Source organism: Entelurus aequoreus, linkage group LG13 (genome assembly GCF_033978785.1).
Source record: "Entelurus aequoreus isolate RoL-2023_Sb linkage group LG13, RoL_Eaeq_v1.1, whole genome shotgun sequence".
Taxonomy (NCBI): domain Eukaryota; kingdom Metazoa; phylum Chordata; class Actinopteri; order Syngnathiformes; family Syngnathidae; genus Entelurus; species Entelurus aequoreus.
This window is the reverse complement of record NC_084743.1, coordinates 41988738-42000612: the sequence shown is the minus strand read 5'-3', so window position 1 is coordinate 42000612 and position 11875 is coordinate 41988738. Positions and strand designations below refer to the sequence as shown.

The window sequence follows — 11875 nt, the reverse complement described above, 5'->3', positions numbered from 1 at the left end:
AATGGCAGTTCATTTTAGGATTCAATTTAAAATGGTATTTTTCAAATCTTGCTTTGATTAGCACCACAACATATGTCAGATCTTTTCAAATCCTAAAAAAATAAATGGATGGATGATATACTGACCTTGTTACAGAGTGTAAGGAATCTTTAATCTCAGTTAGTCCAAAATGCTGCTGTTTGCCTTTCAACTGGCATAAAAAATGTGAGCACGTTACCTCTAAATGGGATTGGTATGCAAAATTGTAAAAGCAATTTTGCCCGAAATGCTCATTTTACCTGCATATCTGTCTAACTACCTTCAAAAAGTTAGCAACACTGACAGTCACAAAACTAGAGGGAGAGTGAACAACGACCTGGAACCACCCACTCATAAAACAAACATGGCAATATTTAATTCTATAGCACTGCAACCCTGGTTTGCAAAAGTCTACACCGTCCCTCAAAAAAATAATTTGCTCGGCTCTTTCAAAACAGCCCTGAAAATTCACTTTACAGGAGGCCAAAAAAGGAGGTATTACAATGTTTTCCCATCAGACAGACAAGCCTCCCGCCCCTTGTTGTAAATATAGCTTTTTTAAAATGTTTTTTTCAGCTTTTTTTTCTTTATTCCATGTTTTATTGCTTGTTCTTTTTATTGACGTACATATGGTGTTATATTCCCTGTATTTTTTGTAATGATTTTTGAAATGTCGGTGCCACTATATATGTCATTGAATTGAATTGAATAGGACCCCCACGGAAACAAGACAGCAAGGACTTTTTTGGACAGACCTGTTAGACATAGTATTTGAAATGTAAATGTGCTGTTTTACACTTTTGGCCCAATAAAATATTCAGTCAATCAATTTACTGGCAGTTCATTTTAGAATTCAATTTAAGATGGTATTTTTTAAATCATGCAATGGATTAGCGCCACAACATATGTCAGAGCTTTTCAAAATCTAAAAAAATTAATGGATGGACGATATGCTGACCTGGTTACAGAGTATAAGGAATGTAAATCTTTACCCAGTGGAGGTGTGTGCTAGAGGCTTCCTTGGAGAGTCAACCAAACGGCTGCTCAGGGACAGACACAAATGTTTTGAGTCACAAGCTCAGTCATGGAGCCAATTGAGCTTGTAAATTGAGGTACTACTGTAATTGTAATATTTGGTTGATATTTTTACATAGTCTTATCTTGTTGTGTTTATATATTGTTGAATTTGTAGATTAAAAAACATTTGTCTAAAATATTTGTCCTCTTATTTATTCCTGTAATTGTTAACAAATTAAAGGCACAATCTTTCAATGATCATTAAACATCTCAAGTAAAATGTACCAACATTTGCAGTATCGTCTACTCCTAGAGAATGTGTGGAAAGCTTTAGGAAAATACATCATCTAATCAACACATTCCTGTCATATATCAACATGCACTGCAACAGGTTTACAATGCATCTTAATCCAACCAATGATTGGTGGTGTGGCAGCAAATACCAAGTGTTAAATATCATTGACATACATCATCGATCTTTATTTATTGGGAAGAAGGGAAACAGACAAGATGAACAAGTCATACGAGACATTCAAGTCACACAAGACTTACACGATTTACAAGACATACCTGTACGAGTTGCTCTGCATCTGTATGAGGTCCAGTTGCATTTTCTGTATTTTAAGATGCTCGATGATTCAACAGAAATTCCACTCCCATAAAATGTGTATGCTTCGCAAACTTGTAAAAGTGAACATAAAACTTTGATAAACCCTCTGATTATCTGTAATGAAGTTTGAACTCTCTAACTGTAGCTTCAGCATATTTGGGAGTGTGACATCCCATCGTGTGGGAGGTTCCTAGTGATTGGCTACCTCCTTTGTGTCAAAGTATTTAAGGCAGTGCATTTTCATCATTTAGACAGAGGACAACCAACAGCAGCATCCTGAACAGTAAGAGCTTTCACATTTTTATTTGCATGTTTTATCATTTTTAAACGTCACAATGCTTTCTTTCTTGAAATCGAATTCTATTCTTATAAAAACTATTTGTATACTTCTTAAATTTTTTAATTATTTAAAAAGAAAATGGTTTTGAATAAAAATTGCTTCAAGATAAGAAGCTCACTCTCACACTTTTGACTTATCAAAATATATATGTCGATAGTGGAAGCATTATTATAACTATAGTATATACTGTTATTTTTCTTAACTACTATCATTTAAAAAAATAAAAAATAATTTACATGGGAAGTGAACTAAATTTAAATGATAAAAATTGTCAGCATGTTAAGATATGGAGTGAATGAATGATCAGCAATAGACTGTCAGTCTGGAACCCCAAGAAACAAAGACAGCGGTGCACAGGTAAAAATGACTTTAATGTAAAAAACAAAGCAGGAGTAATGAAACTGGGAAGTGCACAGAAAACGGTAGCACACACAAAATTCTGATTGGCAACCTAAAACAGGTGTGCTACGACTACCAATCTAGGACAGGTGTGTGAAACAGCGCTCAGGCCAGAATAGTTAAAGAAACAGGAAATAGCACTGGAAATAAGAGCGCTGGAAAAGGAAACAATACCAAATACAGTTGAGTAAATGCATCTAAACCAGTCATGACATTCATGAAACTCTACATTTTCCAACTCATTTTAAGACATGTCTGAAACAAATAATCCATACCAAACTATTTACAAGAAAAACATTATTATTCATTATTAGCTCAGCAATTGATCAGTCCAGGGCATTCACTACGTGGTAGATTACTGATATCAATTTTAATAAATAAAAGAAACTGTCTCCTCTCTTGATAGAAACATGACATCTCCAAACATGATCAGATGGGTAATGTATCAACTTGACATAAATATGAAGATTACATTTGACAGAACACTATGCATTGTCCTAATATCATATTTTATCCTGCAGTTGTACATCATGATTGTGGCCCTGCTTGTAGGTAAGATCATTTTTAAGCAATGCAATCTTGTGTAACACAATTTTATGTACAGCATCTGTACTGTACTGTAGTTCCTGCATATGATGACATACCATGTGAAAGAACAAAATTATAAAAGTCATTATGGTACAAACTAGGGGTGGGACGAGCTCTTGCGAGGTTCTAAAAGGAGCCTCACCCACTTTTCAAGTAACCCGTAAGAAACCATGATGACACGTGTGTCAGCAATACTTTAGATGTGCTAAAATGTGTTTTACACTGCTTTGTGCATGACTACAAGTAATTCCCTCTATAGTCATGAGACTGTACAAGGTATGACTTCTCCAAAAATCCCCTTATATACGTATATATGTATATGTGTATATATATATATACACTACCGTTCAAAAGTTTGGGGTCACATTGAAATGTCCTTATTTTTTAAGGAAAAGCACTGTACTTTTCAATGAAGATAACTTTAAACTAGTCTTAACTTTAAAGAAATACACTCTATACATTGCTAATGTGGTAAATGACTATTCTAGCTGCAAATGTCTGGTTTTTGGTGCAATATCTACATAGGTGTATAGAGGCCCATTTCCAGCAACTATCACTCCAGTGTTCTAATGGTACAATGTGTTTGCTCATTGGCTCAGAAGGCTAATTATAATAATAATAATAATGGATTAGATTTATATCGCGCTTTTCTATTGTTAGATACTCAAAGCGCTCACAGAGAAGTGGGAACCCATCATTCATTCACACCTGGTGGTGGTAAGCTACATTTGTAGCCACAGCTGCCCTGGGGTAGACTGACGGAAGCGAGGCTGCCAGTTTGCGCCTACGGCCCCTCCGACCACCACCTACCATTCATTCATCATTCATTTCACCGGTGTGAGCGGCACCGGGGGCAAAGGGTGAAGTGTCCTGCCCAAGGACACAACGGCAGCGATTTTTGGATGGTAAGAGGCGGGGAGCGAACCTGCAACCCTCAGGTTTCTGGCTCGGTTGCTCTACCCACTACGCCACGCCGTCCCATTAATAATTAGTAATTGATTATTAGAAAACCCTTGTGCAATCATGTTCACACATCTGAAAACAGTTTAGCTCGTTACAGAAGCTACAAAACTGACCTTCCTTTGAGCAGATTGAGTTTCTGGAGCATCACATTTGTGGGGTCAATTAAACGCTCCAAATTGGCCAGAAAAAGAGAACTTTCATCTGAAATTCGACAGTCTATTCTTGTTCTTAGAAATGAAGGCTATTCCACAAAATTGTTTGGGTGACCCCAAACCTTTGAACGGTAATATATGTATATATATATATATATATATATATGTGTGTGTGTGTGTTAAAGTACCAATTATTGTCACACACACTAGGTGTGGCAAAATTATTCTCTGCATTTGACCCATCACCCTTGCTCACCCCTTGGGAGGGGAGGGGAGCAGTGGGCAGCAGCGGTGGCCGCGCCCTGGAATAATTTTTGGTGATTTAACCCCCAATTCCAACCCTTGATGCCGAGTGCCAAGCAGGGAGGTAATGGGTCCCATTTTTATAGTCTTTATGACTCGGCCGGGGTTTGAACTCACAACCTACCGATCTCAGGGCGGACACTCTAACCACTAGGCCACTGAGTGTGTGTGTGTGTGTGTGTGTGTGTGTGTGTGTGTGTGTGTGTGTGTGTTGCCATTGAAGTTTATTCCAAAGCCAACCAATAATTGCAATGCTCAAGTAGGTGTCCACTATTACAATTGAACTGTTCTTGCCTATCAGCAAAAATGCTAAGTGTAACATGCCACATCTTTGACCTTAATTAAGAGTAATTTAGAATAATAAATATCACAAATGCCCCTAATGTGTTCCACTTGTTAGATCCTTCATATTTTTTTTGGAATTTCTGTATCTTTTTATTTATTTTTCTAGGAAATGAAGTGCAAGCCAGGACACCGGGGAGCGGCTCTCGTAAGCAGGCTATATTGTGTTTATTCTGCATATGAGGTCTCAAATTTTAAAGGCATGAAGTCCACTGGCAAGGTTATACTTGCAAAATAGTCGAACTGTACCAAAAGCCTTGTCTTTAAAGAATGACTGAGTCAATCAATAATTTGTTGTTGTTGTTGTTCGGAATGTTCTTTAACCATAAGCAATGATGCAGACATTTAGTTCATAATTAAAGTAGAGCCCTTTAGGGCAGAGGAAAGCTTATTGTTGGTCTGCTTCTGCTTCAGGTACCACAAGAGAACATTTGAAATGGATCCATTAATGACTATGATGCTGTATACATTACAGTATATTGGCTTTGACTTATGTAGAAATATAACATTTTCATTTTATACGCCAAATTTGTCCAAAGAGTGGCCATGGCCATTTTCTGCCTGGCTTAGCATATATTGACTTACATTAGATAGATTTTAGCATCTTTAATGTACAAAGTGGCTTTCCATATCCTTTAAATTTTCTGTATGCGGTTAAAGGACGCCCATGTGTTAGCCCTTTTAACATACATTTTAGTCAGAAATTCTCAGTATTTCTTACATTATATGTCAAGTTACTTAGAAGATGCATACGACCCAACGGGTATGACGTCTACAAATCATTATAATTGCCTTTTTGATGAATACAGTTTCCGGCATATAGAATTGACAATCAAAATAGAGTACACAATTTCCTTATTTAAAATACTAGAGCTTTAAAGAGAAATACATGTCTTATTTACAGGATTGATTATAGCAAGAATCAGATTTAAAATATGACCCAGGATTGGTATTTTTTTTTCATTCAATATTGTTTTCAGCTTTGTTTTAGAATTCTTAACCAATTAATTTGTTTTTGTCTTTTGTTACCCTACATGCAACATCAACTCCAACAAAAAACAACCACCTTATTCCTCCTGGACATTAGCTTCTGATTGCTGGACTAAGTGGCTTGACCGGGACAACCCTAGTGGGAAAGGGGACTTTGAGACTCTACTTGACCTGCGCCGTGAATACCCAGGATACATCTGTCAAAAGCCACTCCAAATTGACGTTGAGACAACATCTGGAGCCATTGTGTCTTCAGATGTCATTTTTGTGTAAGCACTGAATGAAAAAATATTAATGTAGAAATATAAAGGTTTCAAAAAGTGAGGTCAGGAGTAAAAACTGACAGTTCTGTAGACAAGGTTGCCATGATCTAGGAAATCAGATCAAAAGAATAAAGAGGTGACGAGAATGCAGCTAAGATAGTTTGTGTCCTTTTAAAAAACCCAAAAAAAACCATAAATGTATCTTCAAACAAATGTACATTTGCACTCAAAATGATTCAATACACTTTGCAGTTTAGAAATGTGCAATAGTTCAGTTCTACACAACTAATACAGTGAAACCCACTCAAATCAACCAAGTTAAGGTCAACCACTCGTCTAAAGGCTTCATTATGTGAAAGCAGCATTACGCCAGCCCTTCTGATGGCGTCTTAAACGTGTTGTAGCCTTTTTGTGGTGGCGTGACTTGTGAATCTCTGCCAAAACACTAGGGGCAGTATTAGCCTAAGAGTGAGCAACCACAAGTCTCATTGAGAAGCTATTTCCCTTTCTGTGTTGTAGTAGTGAACAATGTCACTACACAATGTAACAGTAGAAAACGATGTAAACTATTCTCCTGATGTGTCAGGTCACAGTCAAAAGTAAATGTACAAACAAGGGCTGGTTTTGATTATGTCTAAATGAGTCAGCCAATCTGAGGGATGTCTACTTCAATGGGGTCCACTGTATTACAGTCACCATGTACGGAAATCTGCCACCTATTGAAGTATACATTTTGTAAATCAATGTCATTAACAGGGGTTGAATCATTTTAAGTGCAACTGAATCTCTTTTCTTCTGCAGATCTGACACAACCACAGGATTCATCTGCCTAAATTCAGACCAGAAAAAAGGCCAGTGCTTGGATTATCGTGTTCGATTTAAGTGCCCTCTCAATTTCTGCCTTAAAGGTAATCATTTGAATATTTAATATGTATTAATAATAATTATTCAGAGTGTGTATCTTTCTTTAATTGCTGGTAGTGGGGTGACTCACTCTTGAGTGTCAATGGTTGAATGTCTTTACATGTGTATGTGGTATGATGGTGATAGCGACTGTTGGCGTCATTGTCAGTTCTATATCATACATGTTGTACATAAATAGAAACGGGTCTTGGAAGAGGCAAAGCCTTGTGTAGCCAAGGCGTAGGTAATGGTGGGAGTTGGGCTTTGGTAAGCCGGGGGTTTGGTACTGGTGGTAGCTGGCTGGCTACTTGGTCAAGAAAAAGTGAGCTTAACTTGAGTTGGTACCGCACAAAACTGGCCTCCAATTACTCCAGGAAGTCCTTGGTCCAAAACGCCATTTCAACATTACTGAAAGTGGTCTTTACAAGGTCACTTGTTGGCTGGATTATTCTGTCCCGGTGACGCATGTCGGTTGATGGCATGACCCCAGGATGCAGAAACAAAGGGTAGCATGCATGTCAAAAATGCTATTCATTACGTAGAGAGAAAAAACGGCTGAAACATAATGCTTGCGCAAGACACGTAGCAGTGTAACTTTTGCACAAAAAGGCAATAATCCACTGCTGGCGAAAGAGCAACATGTAAACCTAAATAGACTTGATTGGAATTAGAAAACAGGTGCGCTGGCAGGAAACTACACAAAAAAAAAGAAAATGCAGCAAAACAAGGAGTACAATGGGAGATATAACCAAAATAAGAGCACAAGGACAGAAAATGTTACAGAACACAGGAGAAACAACCGTGTGTGTCGACGTGAGCCAGCCAGTCCAACTGTATGGGTGTCGAGTCTGTCGACAAAAACAGAACATATTTGTAATATCGCACATCTTTGACATTAGTAGTATTTTTAGAAAAAAAATAATGTGTTGTGTTCTACTTGGTCTCTGCAAAAAAGAAGCTAATTGTGTGAAATCAGTTATTTTTAATCAGTTCATAGGTGATGTTTTGTCCAAGTATTCTCATTGTTCAACATTAATATTTTAATGATAAGATTAGGAAGATAAACAAGTGTGTTACTGTATATGCCAGACAAAGAAAGATAGGAAATTAACTAATTTGAAGTAGTTGTTTTTTACTTTAACAGCTGTTGTGATCTTCGTATTAATAGCTCTTTCAACTTGACATGACTTTTGCAGATTGCTGGACTCCTTGGTTTGATCGAGACAACCCCTCTGGTACTGGAGACTATGAGACTCTTAAGGACCTGTACAATGAAAATCCAAATAAAATCTGCCAAGCACCACTTGCTATTGAAGTCCAAACTACATCTGGGTTAAGCATGTATTCAACAGGCGATGTGGTTGCTGTGTAAGTACTAGCTGTTCTTTCTGGAAGGGGAGCATCTTGTACCTACAAAAAAAAGTTACATTTATGGAACTGTAACCATTGTACAAAAGCTTTATAGACTACGTAGTTAAGGTATACAACAAATTTACCAGAGGCAATTAGATAAAAGTATACAATAACATATGAAAACTGAAAAATCTGAACAAAAATATGCACACATGGAGGAGATCTATGTCAACAAACTACCGTTGATTCAAAAAACCTTTATTATTACCCATTCTACTGATGTCTTTAGCCAAATATGTGCAAGCAATGAATAGTTTCAGTTTCGGTTATGTTGACAACAGCGTAAGTTAATACCAATTAAACAGGTTATACTGTATTTAGGTTTGTTGAACGCCTGCTCACTCATTGAGTGTGAAATTATACAAGCAAGATTGTTTTATGTGAGCTGCCTATTTCAGAAAATGTTATTTCCCAGCAAGCCGATCTAAGTTTCAAATACTCAACATACATTGTGAAACGAGAATGATTTTTGATTAGTTGCTTAGGTAACATAAGGTGCAGGGCATGAACCCTGCAGATGTTTTGCAAAATCGTACAACTTAACTTGTATTTATTAAAATCTCATTAACTTCGCGTTAGCTTCTGTTTAACAGATCCATAAACACCTCATAGAACGTTACATGCTATTAGTCACAAGCAAAGCCACCGCAGACAGAATACGATGTAAGAACTTTACCTTCATATATACATAAGGAACCAGAAAGTAACATGAAGTTATTACATATTGCAACAAACCATTCAGTAACATCTCCCGGATGCTCTAAACAGGGCTGTTTTATAGAGGGTTCTATAATATCTCAGTGCTTGGGGCATTTTGAAAAAGGACACCTGAGAACAGTTTTAATCTGTGAAGAATTTAAATAACTTGTCTCCTTTAACAATCCCTTCAGCACAATATTAGGGTGGATGCCCCACAATTTTCTCACTGTATTCTGTTCTCTTGCAGAGCTGACACTAAAAGTGGGTTCATCTGTAGAAATTCAGACCAGAACACAGGAATGTGCTCTGATTATCGTGTACGTTTTAGATGTCCACTTGATTACTGCCAGCGCAAAGGTAAGACGGGAATCATTCCTAAAAACAATCATTAAAACTAATACAAATATGATTTAAACATAATAATGCCCATTGATGTACTTGTGGTTTGCATTATTTCCCATTTTTCCAAACTTGCTTTGGTTGAGCTTTTATACAAAACCAGGAAACCAGTAAAGATGGCACGTGGTGTAAATCGTAAATAAAACAGAATACAATGATTTGCAAATCCTTTTCAACCTATATACAATTGAGTACACTTCAAAGACAATATATTTATTGATGGAACTGAGAAACGTTTTTTTTGTTTTGCAAATATTAGCTCATTTGGAATTTGACACGAGCAACATGTTTCAATAAAGATGGCATATGTGGCAAAAAAGACTGAGAAAGTTGCGGAATTCTCATCAAACACTTATTTGGAACATCCCGCAGGTGAACAGGCTAATTGGGAACAGGTGGGTGCCATGATTGGGTATAAAGGCAGCTTCCATGAAATGCTCAGTCATTCACAAACAAGGATGGGGCGAGTGTCTTTACTTTGTGAACAAATGCGTGAGCAAATTGTCCGACAGTTTAAGAACATTTCTCAACCAGCTATTGCAAGGAATTTAGGGATTTTACCATCTGCGGTCCGTAATGTCATCAAAAGGTTCAGAAAATCTGGAGAAATCACTGCACGTAACATTGAATGCCCGTGACTTTCGATCCCTCAGGCGGTACTGCATCAAAAACCGACATCAATGTGTAAAGGATATCGCCACATGGGCTCAGGAACACTTCAGAAAACCACTGTCACTAACTACAGTTGGTCGCTACATCTGTAAGTGCAAGTTAAAACTCTACTATGCAAAGCAATTTATCAACAACAACCGGAAATGCTGGGCCAGAGCTCATCTAAGATGGACTGATGCAAAGTGTTCTGTGGTCTGACAAGGCCACATTTCAAATTGTTTTTGGAAACTGTGAACGTCGTGTCCTCCGGACCAAAGGAGAAAAGAACCATCCAGATTGTTGTAGGCGCAAAGTTCAAAAGCCAGCATCTGTGATGGTATGGGGGTGTATTAGTGCCCAAGGCATGGGTAACTTACACATCTGTGAAGGCACCATTAATGCTGAAAGGTGCACACAGGTTTTGGAGCAACATATGTTGCCATCCAAGCAACGTTATGTAGTCCAGACCTGTCTCCCATTGAAAATATGTGACGCATTATGAAGTGTAAAATACAACAACGGAGACCCCGGACTGTTGAGCAAGCAAGAATGAGAAATAATTCCACCTCAAAAGCTTCAAAAATTGGTCTCCTCAGTTACCAAACGTTTACGTAGTGTTGTTAAAAGGAAAGGCAGAGTAACACAGTGGTAAAAATGCTCCTGTGCCAACTTTTTTGCAATGTGTTGCTGCCGTTCAATTCTAAGTAATTGATTATTTGCAAAAAAAATGAAGTTTCTCAGTTCGAACAGTAAATATCTTGTCTTTGCAGTCTATTCAATTGAATATAAGTTAAAAGGGATTTGCAAATCATTGTATTCTGTTTTTATGTGCCAACTTCACTGGTTTTGGGTTTTGTAGTTTTATGTTCTCTAGTGACGTCATGTGGCTGTACAATAGCATATGTATATTGATACAAGTGTTGTGGAGCAGTTACCATAGCAAAACAGAGAACAGACGTGAATATGCGGGTTATATCCCATACATTAATATTATATTACTAATCCGTATGTATCCTTTTTTCAGGTTAGCTCATCTGATGGTTTTGATCGTCGCCACAAATACAAAGAGTTGCATGACAACAAAGTACGCTTTAGATGCCCCATCAAGCCAAGGATTTTAATGAACCTTTAATAGCTCTTGATTCACGATAAAAATATAACTTGGATACTGTATATGGGTAAACTAAACTATATGAAAAATGATTAAAACTTAATTTTACTTACCTCTTTGCCTTGGAAAAATGTATGTTCTTTCTTAATCATCATGTTGTCAAAATCAAATAAAAGTAAATATTGCACTGGTCATGGTTTATTTGTTTTGGGCATGCAAGTTCCGTCAAGGAACGTCACAATACTACATTTACACTAGGGGTCTTCAAGGTTTTTCAGTCTAAGGACACTCAAACTGATGGAGCGTGGACCACCTACTTGTATATTTAATAGACTGACCATATGTCCTCTTTTCCCCGGACATGTCCTGTTTTGCGGGGCTGTCCGGGCGGGTTTCTTAAATACCTCGAATGTCTGGCATTTTGAGTTAGGGTTGCGTGTACAGAGTTAAGAAGGGGTTGAAAACAAAACAACTTGTGGAGGCGTGCGCAAGCAGCAGCATTCCGTGAGGGAGGCGCAGAGACAGAGAGAGCGAGAGCGAGGGAGTTGAGTGACAGACAAGACACAAGAGAGAGAAGCCGAAACGTAAATGCAATTTCACGGATGATTTGCGGAAAAAGTATCCGTGTTTTCGTCCTGGCCGTGACACATGGGAAGCAGAATGCACTGTAATTGACAATATCATGTTCAAAATCTACCAGAACTTCCACATTTA

At 37.6% G+C, this 11875-nt stretch overlaps 1 protein-coding gene across 2 annotated transcripts; it reads left to right on the top strand.

Moving 5' to 3' along the window:
* The first annotated feature begins 1867 nt into the window (after nucleotides 1–1867).
* LOC133663856 (cartilage intermediate layer protein 1-like) lies at nucleotides 1868–11343 on the top strand. Of its 2 annotated transcripts, none has more exons than XM_062068569.1 (9): nucleotides 1868–1928; nucleotides 2791–2821; nucleotides 2906–2936; nucleotides 4842–4880; nucleotides 5820–5991; nucleotides 6787–6893; nucleotides 8085–8256; nucleotides 9248–9357; nucleotides 11075–11343. In XM_062068569.1, the coding sequence occupies exons 2-9, from the start codon at nucleotides 2795–2797 to the stop codon at nucleotides 11077–11079; spliced, it is 663 nt and encodes a 220-aa protein (XP_061924553.1). In that variant the 5' UTR covers nucleotides 1868–1928; nucleotides 2791–2794; the 3' UTR covers nucleotides 11080–11343. The 2 variants fall into 2 exon arrangements, with proteins under 2 accessions (XP_061924553.1, XP_061924554.1); XM_062068570.1 differs by lacking the exon at nucleotides 1868–1928 and adding an exon at nucleotides 2495–2566.
* Nucleotides 11344–11875: the final 532 nt, after the last annotated feature.